The following is a 15,573-nucleotide window of genomic DNA, read 5'->3' as shown; positions in this document are numbered from 1 at the left end:
CTGGTATGTTGCATACCACGTGAAGCTTGTTAAAGCACAGAAAAAGAAAAAGCCCCACTCAGAGTTCCTGATTCTGGAGGTCTGGGTTAGAGTCTGAGAATTTGAATTTCTGACAGTTTCCTAAACAAAGTTGCTTCTGTTGGTCAAGGAACACTTTTTCTTTTTTTTTGGAATTGGGGTTTGAACTTGCGGGGGATGGGGCGGGGGCTTGTGCCAAGGAACACACATTTAGAGAACAGCTCCCCAAGGTCTGGCTATGGACTACTAAGAAATCTATAAGGGGAAAAGAGTTTATATTCATATACTTGGGCTTTTAGAGTTTGAAGACAGACTGTAACTTGGTGCTCATCAGGGTTCAGAATTAATTTTCTCACACCAGTTCATCTGCTCAGCTGTGCTCTCTGAAACTGAGTTTGCAACTTGTGCTCGGGGAAAGGCATTGTGTCCTCCTTGTCAGGTGCTTGTGCTCAAGATGCCTTGACTTTACTGAAAGACTATCTTTTTTTTTTTTTTTTGAGGCAGGGTAGGAAGGGGTTTGAGACAGTCTTGCTATGGTACCCCAGGCTGACCCCAAACTCATTATCCTCCTGCCTCCACTCCCAAGTGCTGGTATTTTAGGCATGTGCCACCATGCCTGGCTTTTGAGACTCTTGTTATCCCTTTCTTCCTAACTTCTTTCTTTTAAAGGACCCCAGAAGCCAACTCCCGGGCCTCCAGCCCCTGCCCAGAATTTGAGCAGTTTCAGATTGTCCCAACTGTGGAGACACCCTATTTGGCCCGAGCAGGAAAAAATGAGTTTCTCAATCTTGTTCCAGATATTGAAGAAATTAGACCAGGGTGAGTACTGCATTGACCTGGGACACCAGGTAAAAGACAGATCATTGTGTGAGTCTGTTACAGTTTTGTGCACATGACTCTGGAGGGAGGAGCTGGGTTCCTCCGTGTTCCTGCGTGGTGTTGGCATCTGTACCCTGACATAGTGTGTTGTTACAGCGTTTTGCTTTTTTGGTGTATTACTTTGGCCAGTAAGAATCTAGGACAAATAAAGAGTAAGATTTATATATTTTTATATAAAGCAACATTTTAAAATATAAATGAAATAACATTTCTCCCTTGAAAGTGATTATATATTATAGAAGTCTTAAGTGTAATTAAGCTTAACATTTGTAACCATTACAAATTAAGCTTAAGGTATATCAGATAGTTGTGGAAAATGAGTAGAAATCAAAATTCTTTTCAGTATCAACTTAAGAATTTTTTTCTAAGTAGGATATAAAGTTTTTTCTTCAACAAAAATAGTATTTCATTCTGTATTTTCAAGAAGGTAATAAGGTGTTTTGGTGGCCAAGATCTCATTAAATTGCTGAAAATAAAGGAAATTTTTCTACCTCTAGTACCATGACCTTATAAAACCTCAGTTAGCTGGAATACCTATGGAAAGTGTGTTTCTGCTTAGCTAAAGATTAACCAAGAGCCACTCCTTAGTAACCATGACAAAAGGCACTTTTGCCTTAAAAAAAATAAATAAAACGATGTGCCAGATAAGTTAGTGTTTTTTGACATTTGGTGCATTTCACATATCTTGTGTGTTTTACTGAACTATTACAACTAAATGTAGCCATAGAAGGTACAAGAAACAGAACCATTTACTAGCACTAGGACATCATCTGGAATTAAAAAAAAAAAAATGCCATCCTTAAAATTAAAAAGAAAAAAAGAATTTAGACCAAATAGATCATTTGCCTGGTTTGTGAGAAGCTGACTTCTTTTGTACTGTCCTTTTAGCTCAGTGGTCTCTAAGAAAGGATACCTGCACTTCAAGGAACCACTTTCCAACAACTGGGCTAAGCATTTTGTTGTGGTCCGCCGCCCTTATGTCTTCATCTATAACAGTGACAAGGACCCAGTGGAGCGTGGCATTATTAACCTGTCCACAGCCCAGGTAGAATACAGTGAGGATCAGCAGGCCATGGTGAAGGTATGTGCTGCCCTGTCTTGGCTTTTCATTGCTACATATGCCCTTCCCTTTGGGGTTTGGAACTCTTGTTTTGTGGTGTGGATCCTGCTTTGGTCTCCTCAAAGTTTTATTGTGAAGCACTGTGCACCTGTGTGTGTGGGAAGATAGTCCCCATTGCTCATTTTCCCCATAACTTTCTCATCTACTTGTGTTTCTTTCAGACACCTAACACCTTCGCTGTGTGCACAAAGTACCGTGGGGTCCTTTTGCAGGCTCTCAATGACAAAGACATGAATGACTGGTTATATGCCTTTAACCCACTCCTTGCTGGCACAATACGGTAAGAAGCTGGGGTTTATTTTTTGGTGGGGCTGGGGTTTGAACTCAGAGCTTCACACTTGGCAAAGCAGGCACTGTACTGCTTCGGCCACACCTCAGTACATTTTGATGTGGTTAGTTTTTGGAAATGGGGTCTCATGAACTATGCTCTGGCTGGCCTCAAACCAAGATCCTCCCCTTCTCAGACTCCCAAGTAGTTGGAATTACAGGTCTGAGCCACTGGTGGCTTGGTTTTGTTTTGATTTTTGTTTTTTAGACAAGGTCTTGATATGTAGTCCAGACTGGATTTGAACTTTTGATCCTTCTGCCTTGGCCTCCAAAATACTTGGATTATAGACGTGTGCCACCACATCTAGTTCCAAGAAGTTTTTTCTTTCTCTTCTTGGCTTTTGGCCCCACTCATACCAGCAAAAACAGAAAAGGAAGTGTTGTGCTAACTAGGTTGGGAAGACAGGAGTATAAATGAGATTGCAGGGTGGTAATTAGGCCTGTATCTTCTTGTGCTCAAGCCACAAAGGAGACTCCAGTCACAGTTTCACCAATTAATCTCCTTTTATTGTTTGGTTTAAAGAGGTCTGCAGGTGAGTTCCAGAGCACTGAGTAAAGGACCTTAATGGACTCCTTCCATTCAGTCCTGGGCTTCAGCCACAGGTCCTCTGAGGGGTTTGTGTCACAGGGTCCCCAGAGTGGCAAGACCATAGCCTAGCCACTTGTGCAAAAGCCTAGAGGCTTGGGCTTGTGGTGCCACAGGGAAGAGACTTGTGAGGAGGGGGCTCCTTCATCCAGACTTCTGACCCTGCCTCCCGTTTGTCCCATAGGTCGAAACTCTCTCATAGATGCCCAAGCCAACTGAAACACTAAGTGACTGCTGAGCCCTCACTCGCCTTCCAGAGATAAAGAAAGTGTTACCTCTCATTCCCCTGTGACTCCTGGCGGTTACTCTTGTATGTAATCCTGTGGTTTAACTACTTCTCCCTCATTGTCCAGCACTTTCTCTAGCTCTCCTGCTCCCATCTCCATGGCTCTCTGTACTCTTCCTTTTCTTGTGCTGAGGATCTTGTTAGTAGCAAAGGAAAAAAAGACCACACACACACACACACACACACACACACACACACACCCCTGAGGGGGAGCCAGTGAGTATTTTTTGGTATACTTTGGCTTTCCTTTTGTACAATAGGTCCCCATCATGACCACTGCTGGTGTCTGATTCTCATCTTTGGATACCTCTGTTTTTCAAGATTATCTTTTTTTTCTTTTGTCTGTTATAATAGCATTTTAATTTTTCTTGGGTGGCTTAGAGACGAAAAAAGGAGACATCTGGCCTTGTTAGACCCTGAGGGGAAAAAAACTTACCTTTTCCCCCCTTCTGTCTATTTTTGCAATGACTAATCCCTACATTTCCATTCAGGGCAAAGGTTGTGGTGAGCTCCCAAATGGGGCAGTTTAGATTCTGAGTCAAAATTGGGGTTTACTGAAAGCATGACTGTGGATTTTCACAGAGTGGGAGACTGCAAAGCCTTCATAGGAGGCCTGGACAGTGACTGGGGCAGTGGGAGAGGGTGGCAATCAGAAGGATGCCTGTAGCTCCACTTAGCAGGGTCACTGAACTGTTTCTCTCCATTGGGAGGGGAGGCTGTGGCCTCAGTTGTGCTCAGCATTACTAATGCAGGTGGTATTGTTTGGAATTGGGGTATGTCATGCACACATCTCCCACAAGGGGGAGTGTTTCACTTTCTGGTGATAAATTGGTCATTATTAATGTTATAATTACGACAGTGCTGAGCGAATTGTGAATTGTGATTGTAGTGACTCCCTTTGATCAAAGAAATGTAGCTTTCAGTATAAACATGGAAGTCTCTCTCTGAATCCAGTGGCTGTTTCCAACAATGCTTATTTATCTCCCTGTACTCATAAAAATGCAAACATGGCAAGCTTTGCTTTCTAGATCCCAGGATTAACACCAATCCTTGCTATCACTCCAAACAAAATAAGACATAAGACACTTGGGGACAAAGAAGAGCCTCCCCATTTCCTATGCAGTATGGAACCACTACCCAAGGAGGAGAAAAGGAGCTTGCTGCCAGCAGAGCCTCCTTGTCTGCTTGACAGTCCAGCTCCCAGAGATCTTCATGGTACATTTTACAGGACTGACACGGTTACTGCAGTTGCTTTGCTTAGAGACTTGGGGGGTGTTTCATGCCATCCTTTATGTCCCTTGCCCAACTCCATTTCTCCATCGCTCAGGCATCCAGGAAAGCATCTACTCAATTCCCACTCTAGAACTGAGGGCTCCTGCCAATCTTGGCTCAGGGGCTCACACACCTGCAGAGCAGGCGCTGGGAGGTTGTCAGCCCCCACTTCCCAGAAATGGGCTCATCTCTGAAGAACAGGTCTCTCAGCTTTGCTTGTTATGGTTGCCTTCCAGAAAGAAGAAAAAATAGATCACGAAGAGCTTAGGAAAGGAAAGGAATTCCTGTCTGAAAAGTGATCAACAGAAATTCTGTGGTGGAGTTTTTTTTAAAACTTTCTTCCTCTCCTTAAAATATAGGTCACTAACTGTAATGTTATTTGTTCTCTAAACAGATTTTTAATGTAGCTAGAAGTCTCTTCATTGTCTAATCGATACACTAAGCCCTTCTGGTGTATACTCAAATCCAGCAGAATTTGTCTGTGCTTAGACACAGCTTCCTGGACTGGAACTAAATCTAATTTCAGGGAAATGAAGATGAAATTTGGAGGTCACTTTTAAAATGAAATCACTGATGTTGCTGCTGTTATGAAGGTGGATGGAAGGATCCATGTCTGTGACGGGGGAGGTGGGAAGCCTGAGGGGACAAAATGTGCGATACATTGAAATGATTGTTGTGTTTTAACACAAAACTGATTTGGAAAATCTTTGCTATCGAAGTGTCAGATGTTAGAATGAATCAAACTGGACTGTCCATGCCCAGAGAAGAAGGAAGCCAGAGGAAGCAGGGTGGTCCTGAGCTGCAGGGGGCCTCAGGCAGGTGCCAGCCCCTTTTGGTGCCCGTTTCCGTAGGGGCCCATTTTTAGATCAGATTCGAGGCAGTTTCAGGATTGATGTTCCCTTTCCAGACAGGGCCATCTCTGAGAGAGGGTTTAAGGCAGGAACGTTTATGAGGCTTTCGTTATGGCCATAGTAGAAGGAAAGTTAAGAAAACTAACCTTTAAGGAAACTACTTTTCAAGGTACTTTTTAGATTTATTTTTTCTTAAAGCACTCCTTTCAATAAATAGCCAAACAAAAAGACCAGAAAGAAAACGTATGCAAATTACAGAAAAATGAGTGCTAGTTAAAACTAATTACCTCCTCTTCCACTCACTTTCTCATCCTTCTTTCTCCTACCAAACCAAAATATGGCCTCACAATCACCATCAAAGCAGTGCTCAGATCATCCCTGTCTCTGTGCACCTGCCTGGGAGTCAGTCAGCTCTCAGGCCCAGACTGGGCAGGGCCAGCCAGCCACTGTACACAGTCAGCCAGGAGCACAGAGCAGGTGGCCTCTGGCACTGGACAGGCCCTTAAACAAGGGACTTGCTATTGTGAGGAGCAGTTTTCCCAGTTATGAAGCCACTGTTATTTTATTTTTCCTCCCTTCAGCCTCACAGAGTTTATATAGCTGCTCATATTTTGGATGGATTTTTTCAGCTTTGAGAAGCTAAGGATGAAATGACTTCTCCTGGCACATATTTCAAGCATGGACTTTGTTACCTGCTGCTTGTTGTCTAATTTATAGGGATATTTAATTTTGTGAGGCATTTGTATATTTATACAGCTGTAATTAATGCACATTGGCCTGGGAGAGAGGGGTCCCCTCGCATGTGGCACCTGTTGGGACTCATTCCGCATTTCCTGCTCAGGTGATGTGATCACTCCGGTTCTCCTGGACAGCATCAGGGGTTGTTTGTTTGTCTATTTGTCTGACATGGGTCCTTCACTTTTCCTTTGGGTTCCCTTTTGAAAATGTGATTGTTAGCTTGCTCCTAACTCTGCTGCTGCTCTCAAAAGGTTTGCAGAATGCCTTTGAATAGTACTCCAGCGTGTGCGCACTGCAGCTGCCCACCACAGCCAGTGACTTGCCAAGTTGGGGCGGGGGAGGCAGTCATGACTGTATGAACAGGTCAGAGGTCGTCAGCTGAGAGATTATTAGCTGCTGTTGTTCAAAAGGCCATTTATGAAATTAGTGTTTGAGCCCGGTAAAATTGTAAGAAAGCCCAGTCATTTACAGGAAGAAACTAGAATTGATACAAGACTCAAAAACTCACAGCCAGGGTCTGGGGATATAGCTTAGTGGTAGAAGCACTTGCCTGTAATGTGTGAGACCCTGGCTTGCTCCCCAGCACCACAAAACAAAACAAAGCAAGCAAACAGAAAACCTCAGCATAGGTGGCTGCTCATGGGCAAGCTGAGACTGGTCTCCTGCCAAACCCTGGCTGCTATGTGCTGTTCTGTCTTCCAGGTCTTTTTTTTTTATTGCTTCATAGTCTGGCATCTGTTCACCCAAGGAATCTACCAGCCTCATCATGGCTAAGACATTGGCTTAGACTTTGTGGCTGCAAAGTACTTGTCTGTGAGATTCAAGTCTCTTGTCACCAACGTCATGCGTTGTAACACAATTTGTAAAGCATAAGTGGCCTTTTTGAACCAAGACTTCAAACCAGTCTCTCCCCAGTGAAGGAGCTGAGCACATTAGCAACAATGTACATTAATGATCTCGGATTTTCATTTTCATGTTTTATTTTGTAAATATTATCTGATGTTTGGAGCTTGAGTATACAGATTGTAAATACAGTTCTTGTATTTGTACTAATTCTGATTCTTTTGCTGTATAGCCTTAGATGTGCAATGCAGACATTATCTAACTGTGTATGAGAACCTTGCACCACAGAACTATTAGTGAACGAGGTAAAAATATTTAATAAAGGTATAACCAGTGCATCAGAAGAGTCTTGTGCATTTATTCTTGTGCCCTTTGAAAAGCAGTTGCAGGGCTGGAGGAGTCATGGCTCAAGTGGTAGAGCAGCCGCTGTAGCAGGTGCGAGGCTCTGAGTTCAAGCCCTATTACCTCAAAAAAGAAAAAGAAAAAGAAAAAGAAACAAAAGAAAAGCAGTTACATACTAATTTCTTTTCTTAATTTGCAAAGATGGTAGTTTTCTAAGACAAAACCATGGTGCTTGTGACCTGCACATTCCTCTGATACTCAAAATAGTGCTTTTTATATAGCCAGGAGAGCAATGTGGTACTATTGCTTAAAAGTGTTTTCTAGACTGGGGGCATGGCTCAAGTGGTAGGGTGCCTGCCTTTTTAGCAAGCACAAGTCCCTGAGTTCAAATCCCAGTACCTACAAAAAAATTTTTTTTGGAAAGTATTTTCTTCTCAAATTGTGAGTAGCTATTTTAGTAGGAAGATTTGGGGGTACTTCTGAAACCTATAATTCAGTAGTGTTGTATTGAGGTTATGTGTGTGTGTGTAGGGTTATGGCTTGAAAATGTCAGTGGGTCAGCTTAATATAACAAGCTCCCAGTGTGTGAACAGAGCATAAACAGGGTCCACTGTCCTGGGAATCTGCACTCCAGCAAAAGAGCAGTGATGTGGCCTAGCGTGGTGGTAATGTCTGTTATCCCAGCATTCAGGAGTCGAGGGAGGAGGACCGAGACTTTGAGGCCAGCCTGACTACATGAGACTCTATCTATGAGTGAATGAATAAATAATTAATAAATAGCAGTGGTGTGTTCAATAGATACTAACATGCATGCCGTCTTGGTGCTGAGAATTTCACGGCAGGCATCAGGCATACGCACCTGCAGCCTGCCTTCTAGTAAGGAAAGGTATTTGCAAATTTAAAATATCAAGTGGTAGCCGGGCATTGGTGGCTCATACCAGTAACCATAGCTACTCAGGTGGCAGAGATCAGGAGGACTGTGGTTCAAAGCCAACCCAGGCAAATAGTTCCTGAGACCCTAACTTGAAAATACCCAGAACGAGAAAAGGACTGGTGGAGTGGCTTAATGTGTAGGCCCTGAGTTTAAGCCCCAGTACTGCAAACAAACAAACAAAAATCAGGAAGTGAGTGTTACTCTGGGAAACAAAGCAGAGAGAGAGAAAGAGTAGAGAGGGATGGGGAGGAGGGGTGGTCAGGGAAGGTCGTCCTAGGAGGTGACATCCAAGCTGACTCTGAATCACAGGGCAGGTAGGCTGTGGATAGGTATGTTCCCAAGCAGAGAAGTTAAACTCCTTGGACAGCAGTATCCTCAGTAGGTTCCAGAAACAGCAGAGCTGCTGGTGTGAGGTCAGCAAGGGAGAGCAGTGGGAGACATTAGAAAGTCGCCAGAGCCCAATGGCTAAGGGCTTAGAAGGAGCGTGAGGTTTTGTTGGGGTGAAGTGGGAAGCCAGTGAGGCTTCTGATCTTGTTTGTGTTGTAACTGCTGAGTAGAAAACAGTTGGGCTGGGGGTGGGCAGTAGAAAAGGGAGACAAAGTAGGAGCTTGTTACCCCAGTGTCCTAGGGGAGATGATGGCTACATAGACTAAGGCAGAGCAGGATAGGCATTGAGGGAGACACTGTCAGACTTACATATTTAGTGAAGCGTGGCAGTGCGTGCCCATAATCCCAGCATTCAGGAGGCTGAGGCAGGAGGATCTCAAGTTCCAGGCCAGCCTGGGCTACATAGTGACACGCTGTCTCAAAGCAAACAAAACAAGAACTAACATTTGCTAAGAACCAGTATGTGAAATTGGAGAGAAAAGAGGAGAATAGCTCACAGATGTGAGAATGGCTGGAAGAACAGCAGAGGAGTTGGTCACTTTGGGATGGAGTTCGGTTTGGGATGCCAACATCTCCACCTGAATGTGGCCTGTGAGACAGCTGGATAAACTACTTGTATTCATGGGGAGCACGTAGAGCTGGAGACACACTTTGGGGAGTTGTCAGCATGGAGTCAGGGTCTTTTTTGAAGGCAAAGGCTTGGGACAGGCAAGAGACCTGGGAGGTGAGTGTCACTGCTGAGACCAAGGGTTGAGTCTTAGCACTCCAACAGTAGAGGTCAGGAGGAGAGGTCAGAGTCAGTCTAAAAGAGGTCAGAGTCAGTCAAAGAGGAAGTGAGTGGCCATGGAGGGAGAGAGACACTTGGCCACCCAGTAAAGGAAGTATTGAAAGATTGAAGATGGAATTGTCTTGTCCAGTGCAACTGATGGGCCAAAGTCAAGGATGGGGAAGTGACCCCGGGCTTTGGTAATGGGGGCGGAGCATAAGTGGTTTGAGAAAGCAGCAAATACCATCACTATTAGCCAATTTCACAACAAGTGAGAAACAAAAGAACAAGGCAGCCGGGTACCAGTGACTCACACCTGTAATCCTAGCTACTTGGGGGGCTGGCAGGATCATGGTTTGAGGCCAATCAGGGCAAATAGTTCTTGAGACCCCATCTCAAAAATAATCAGTGCAAAATGGACTAGAGGTGTGGCTCAAGTGGTAGAGCACCTGCTTTGTGAGTACAAAGCCCTGAGTTCAAACCCCAGTCCCACAAAAGAAAAAAAGAATGTGCAGCTTAGGTTTGTGGGCAAATGGATTGTCTAAGGCAGAACCTTAGTAGTCAAGAGTGTGGAGTGGTACTTCTGGAACTCTTAAGAGGCACTAGAATTACCTGGGAATGGGGAGGGGTTGTTTGCACAGGCAGGTGTTTTGCCACGGGGCTACACCCAAACCCTCAATGTAGCTGCCAGGTGACATCAGTGTTGCCATTGTGGGCAACTCTCTGAGTAGCAAAATCAGAGCAGTCCAGTCTAGTATGATCACTGAAGTCAGTCAGGTCCTGGGAAAGGGAAGAAGTGTTAGGCTACCTATGCCCAGGAGCTCCTCCCACCCTCGAGGAAGGTCCTGGTATGGGGCCCAGTGGAGTACACGTCCAGTTCAAGAAGATGTCAGGAGTCCCAGCAAGGTCACTGGTGAGCAGAGCACGTTCGTGGGGGTGCCAAAGAAAGCCTAAAGAGAGTGGTTCCAGGGGAAATGGAAGGACAGACAATTCTTTGTTTTTGCGATGGGGTCTCACTGTGTAGTTCAGGCTAGACTCAAACTTACAGTCCTCCTGGATATACTTCTTTCAAAGATTTTTATTGCAAAGGGGGTAACTGAAAGAAGGTCAAGGAGAGGGATTTAAAGAAAGGAAGGGCTCAGCATGTCTGTGCTCATTGGAGTGAGTGAACTGGGAGGGAGAACCAGGCAGTGGGAGGAGAACAGGACAGAGGGCCTGGGAGCCAGGCCAACTTAAAAGTTATCTGGCCTCTAGGAATTATGTCAAGCCATGTCTTCCTTAAACTATGCTGGACTTCCAGTTTGAACTGGATAACCATCCTTGAATTAGTTCTTATAAACTTGGTTGTAACCTACAACTAAACCTCATCCACCGGCGCCCTATCTCTCACCAGGTTGACCGCAGGCAGAGTGAGGTGGCCCATGGAGCTGGGTGTGCATACTTGGTTACTTTTCTATATGACTTTTGTTGTCATTTCATTTCTGATTGGAAGGAGAGATTTTTGTCCCCCTTAGGAACTCCCCGTCCTTGCACAGCCCGTTGTGGCTACTGTGAGTACGTCACGTTACTCCTCTGGTTTTTGGGTAACATGGAGTGTGTTTTTTGTTTTTTCCAAAATTGCTGTTTCTCTCCAGCATGTTCAAGCCATTCTAGTTCAGTCACAGGAATTACATAGTGAGGGAGTGGCAGAGCTAGAATTTCCTAATCTGAGCTAACTGGTATGTTCTTACATACTCTTTATCTAAGTCAAACAAAAGGCTCCAACTCTGGAGGATTGCACAGAGAGCTGTCTTGATAGAGTTCGTGCTCTTGCTGTGGGGTCACGACAAGCCAGAGAGTTTTTAAAGTGAATAGTAATGTGGATTGACTGTCTTAAGCATTACAGGCCAAGGTTTTACAAGTTTTCTAAAAACTGCAGGTCAGCGTGCAGCCCTGGCTCAAGCACCAAGAGTGTCCCCCGGTTGGCTTGCCTTTGCTTGTGGTTTTCCGGCAATCCCCTGGGAAGCAGGTTTGTTTTGTTTTGCTGCTTGTTAGTTCCTTAACACCAGCAAAGGAAGAAAAAACTGGCCATGTGATTAGATGTCGAATGTTTGCACGAAGTGGTGCCCATCCCGTGGTGAGTGGGGGAAGGTTCAGATGTTTAGTCACATTGACTCAGCACAATTCTTCCCTTGCTAAATCTCAGACACGAGCAATCAATTTATTCCTGCAACACCATCGGGTGGCGGGCTCTCCTTGTAACAGCCCGCAGAAAGAGGAAGTAGTTGGCACAACGCTGAAAGGCGTGCCTGTCACCAAGGTTCTCTTGAAGGAGCCAGAGTTTCTACAACCTGCTGTTTGTTCTCCAAAGCTAGTCATTGAGAATGAATTTCAATTCTTTTTTTCATTTACAGTCAACTGAACACGATAGGCACAGGTACTGCCAGGTACCTGTAGTGGTGAGTGCATGATGGGATCCCTCTAATCCTGTGAGGAGAGTGTGTTGGGCCAACATCAGGAGACCAGGGTTAAAGTTCAGTTCTGCTACTGACTGCTGGGAAAGTCAGCCTTCTGAGCCCATTTCTTTGTCACATCTGGTAAGGTGACTGAAGGATGGCATCTTCAGGTTTTAGAGCCCTTGTCAGTTTACAGGGAGGGAGCTTTTGTGGACCTCGCTCGGTCTGTCTGCTTTGGGCAGGAGGTGAGGCAGGCAGCAGGCAGCATCTTGCAGTCAGGCAGCCTGGAGATCTTCAGGAACTGATGGAGCACCATCCCTAGGTCCTCTTCAAAGTGTTTTCCAAGGGCTGCAGGAGGGGCTCAAGTGGTACAAGCCCTTGCCTAGCATGCATGAGGCCCTGAGTTCAAACCCCAGTGCCAACAAAAAACAAAACAAAAACAGTCGCACCAAAGTGTTTCCTTGTGCTTTTGGATTCTGGGACTCTGAGTCTGTGGTATCAATTCAGCCTGTGAGAGAAATGCCAGGGGTGGTGGCACCCAGCACAGGATCTATTGCCGAGTGCCCCATACTGGCAGATAGAGCCAGCAGGCCCAACTCGACCCTAGTGACTCACTCTTCCCTGGTAGACTTAAGAAGAGGGCCTGGTAGCCAGCCTGGGGTGCAAGGCTGGGCAGTAACAGAAAGATGTCAAGTTCGAGGCCAACATGGATGACATAGCAAGACCCTGTTTCAAAAATTCTGGAAATGTGTTTGAGTGGTAGAGCACTTTCCTACCATATGCAAGCCATGGGTTCAATCCCCAGCACTGCAAAGAAAAAAGGAAGGCTCCAGCTAGGTACAGTGACCATGCCTGTAATCCCAGTTACTGGAGAGCCGGAAACGGGGAAGATCATGGTTCAAGGCCAGTCAAGGGAAAAGTTAGGGAGACCCAATCTGAACAAGCCAGTTGTGGTGGTATCACCTGTTATCCCAGCTACCTGGGAGGCATTGGTAGCAGGTTCACAGTTCACAGGTTCACAGAGGCTAGCCTTGGGCAAAAAGGGAGACCCTACCTGGAAAAGGATTTGGGAATGATAAAGCCACCTATCTCGCAAGCCTGGGGCTCTGAGTTCAAACCCTAATACAAAAAAAAAAAAAAAAAGACAAAAAACCCAATATTTGGAGGAGGGACTGCAGTTTGTGAGTGTAGGAGACGGGATGCTCTCTGCAACAAAATTTTAAAAAGCATAAAATTAGAACCTTTCCTTTTTTTTTTCTTGTTTTGCCTGTGCTGGAAATTGAATCCAGGGCCTTGCACACTAGGCAGGGAGTTGGGGAACTGCAAAAGCCTCAGGTGAAAGCAGGGAGTCTGCCTGGGTGCCCACCTGCTACTCCCACTGTGCTCCCTGCCCCTCCCCCCTCCTCAGGGTAACACCAGTTCAGGGTGAGGGACAAACCTGACTGTGTTGGGGCATTGGGCGGGTGGGGGGATGGACCATGCAGAAACCTGTATGGTTTCACCAGCTGAAAGTGACAAACTTGGTAAGAAATGAATGGAAACCCATAGCTGTAGCTTGAGATCTCAGTCATCACTGATTGTGATGGCCACACAGGTAGATAAGTTAACAGTTGCTCCTGTGTACTTACAGCTCATGGATTGTATGGCAATTAAATTATTCTTCAAATCTGTATTTTCTTTTTTGCTTTATTTATTCATTTATTCACATGTGCATACATTGTTTGGGCCATCTTTCCCCACTTCCCTCCACCCCCTCCCCCTCCCCCCACCCCCTCCCTCTTCCCCCACCCCTCTATATTTTCTTTAAAAAACAAAAACTGTTGTGAAGTTGTGACATATTTTAAAGTAGGGTGCCCATAAGATTTATCATAGCTACACAAGAAGACAGATGTGAACTCAAGACTGTTTAGGCCAATTTGAATGTATAGCACCCCTTTTAAGAAACTGGTGTAAACCAGTCATATGCCAGCAACATTTAGTGCCTATCTGGTTTGTGCAAGGTATATGGAAGATGACAGAAGTACACTTAGGAGTATGATCAACATAGTCACTGTTCTCTCATGGTGCCACTGGTGGGTCACGCCTGTAATCCTAGCTACTCAGGAGGCAGAGATCAGGAGGATCGTGGTTCAAAACCAGCCACAGACAAATAGTTTGTGCGACCCTTTCTCAAAAATACCCATCACAGAAAAAGAGCTGGTGGAGTGGCTCAAGCGGTAAGTGTGCTTGCTTAGCCAGTGTGAGGTCCTGAGTTCAAACCCCAGTGCCACCAAAAAACAAACAACAACAACAACAAAAAACAGTGCCCCAGGCCTGGAGCAGACAGCAATTCGGCATCTAGAATGTCATGGGCTGGGGAGTGAGGGCAGAGATGAGTCCTTGTCTTCGCTACCAGGTACAGTGAAGAAATGGTAGGGGTTGTCACCTGGGGGACACAATCAAGGTTCATCATGGGGGAACCTAGCACGGGGCTCTTCTTCTACCCTGGCTGAGTCTAAATGGTTGGCTAATCTCTAATCAGACCTAAATTTAGGCTGGGGTCCATGATGCTCTAGGAAAACAAAAAGGTGATGGTAAGCAGCAGTGTGGCCTGAACCCCCAGCTACTCAGGAGGCTCAGGTAGGAGGATCGCTAGGGCCCAGGAGTTCAAGGCCTCTCTGGGCAACACAGTAAGACCTTGTGTGCCTGCTCCCACCTCCCCAAAAAAGGGGAAAAAACAGTGATATATGTAATTAGATGTGCACAGGACCCCATTCCCAAAGGAGTATAGAACAAAGGTGATGCCTGTGGGGATGAGGTAAGTCACTGGGCTTATGTGTGTTTGGATCAAGACAATAGATAATTACCAAATTCACAGCTTATGTCATTGTCAAATGGGGATTTTTTTTTTTTAATTAGAAAACAGTTCAGGTAATGGAACAGTGAGCCATGGGACACACTCCTGAATGTTCTTGCAAAGTTGCTTCCTTACCTCCCTCTGTCTCTGGAAGGTTTCTAGGAAGCTTGGTTTTTTCAATTCAGTCTTTTTCCCAGTACAGTTTGTGTCTTTTCTTCCTGAGTTCTTTCCATTAAAAAGAGAGGGTAAGGGGTTGGAGTGGCTCGAGTGGTAAAGCACCTGCCTAGCACCTGTAAGGCCCTGAGTTCAAGCCCCAGTACTGCCAAAAAATAGAGCGGGTAAGTCATGTTTGGTGTCACACACCTGAAATCCCAGCACACAGAAGGTAGAGGTAGGGGGATCGTGAGTTCGAGGCAGACTGGACTACGTGATGCCTATCTCATAAAACAAAAACAATACTTGACTGGCAGAGGTTGGAAGGATCTTTGTCCAAGCCTGGACAAAAAGTTAGTGAGCCCCTATCTGGAAAGTAACTAAAACAAGAAGGGCTGGGCACTTGTCTCAGGTGGTAGAGCACCTGCCTAGCAAGCACGAGGCCCTGAGTTCAATCCCCAGTACAAAAAGAAAAGAGTAAGGGGTAAGAAAGGGTAAAACAATTTCTCATCTTCCTCTATCATAAGGGTCATGACATATACCTCCTAGAACAAACAACAGGTTAACAAGAGAAAGGCATAACGAATTTATTTAATCCGAGTTTTACATGACACAGGGGCCTTCAGAAATGAAGACCTCAGAGATCCAGGGAAAACTGCTATTTTTATGCTGAGGTTCAGTGAGGAATGGACAGCCACGCAGAAATGCGATTGGACCAAAGGGTATGACCTAATGGTGATAGCCTGAGGGGAGACCCTGTCCAGACTCGTCTTGGCCCCTCTGTGCAATGTTCTTTCCTC

General features: G+C 45.4%; 1 protein-coding gene across 9 annotated transcripts in view; it reads left to right on the top strand.

Annotated features, from left to right (window-relative positions):
• Positions 1-7,258, top strand: part of Kif1b (kinesin family member 1B) — a 130,233-nt gene extending 122,975 nt beyond the window's left edge. For all 9 annotated transcript variants that reach the window (XM_020186105.2, XM_020186090.2, XM_020186074.2 and 6 more), the window contains 4 exons: positions 688-837; positions 1,786-1,978; positions 2,179-2,297; positions 3,115-7,258. In XM_020186105.2, coding sequence (XP_020041694.2) covers positions 688-837; positions 1,786-1,978; positions 2,179-2,297; positions 3,115-3,157 — 505 coding nt within the window. In that variant the 3' untranslated portion in view covers positions 3,158-7,258. The remainder of the gene's footprint in view (positions 1-687; positions 838-1,785; positions 1,979-2,178; positions 2,298-3,114) is intronic.
• Positions 7,259-15,573: the final 8,315 nt, after the last annotated feature.

This window comes from Castor canadensis, chromosome 7 (genome assembly GCF_047511655.1).
Source record: "Castor canadensis chromosome 7, mCasCan1.hap1v2, whole genome shotgun sequence".
Classification (NCBI taxonomy): domain Eukaryota; kingdom Metazoa; phylum Chordata; class Mammalia; order Rodentia; family Castoridae; genus Castor; species Castor canadensis.
Note: the sequence above shows the minus strand (reverse complement) of the source record. Positions and strands in the feature narration are given on the sequence as shown.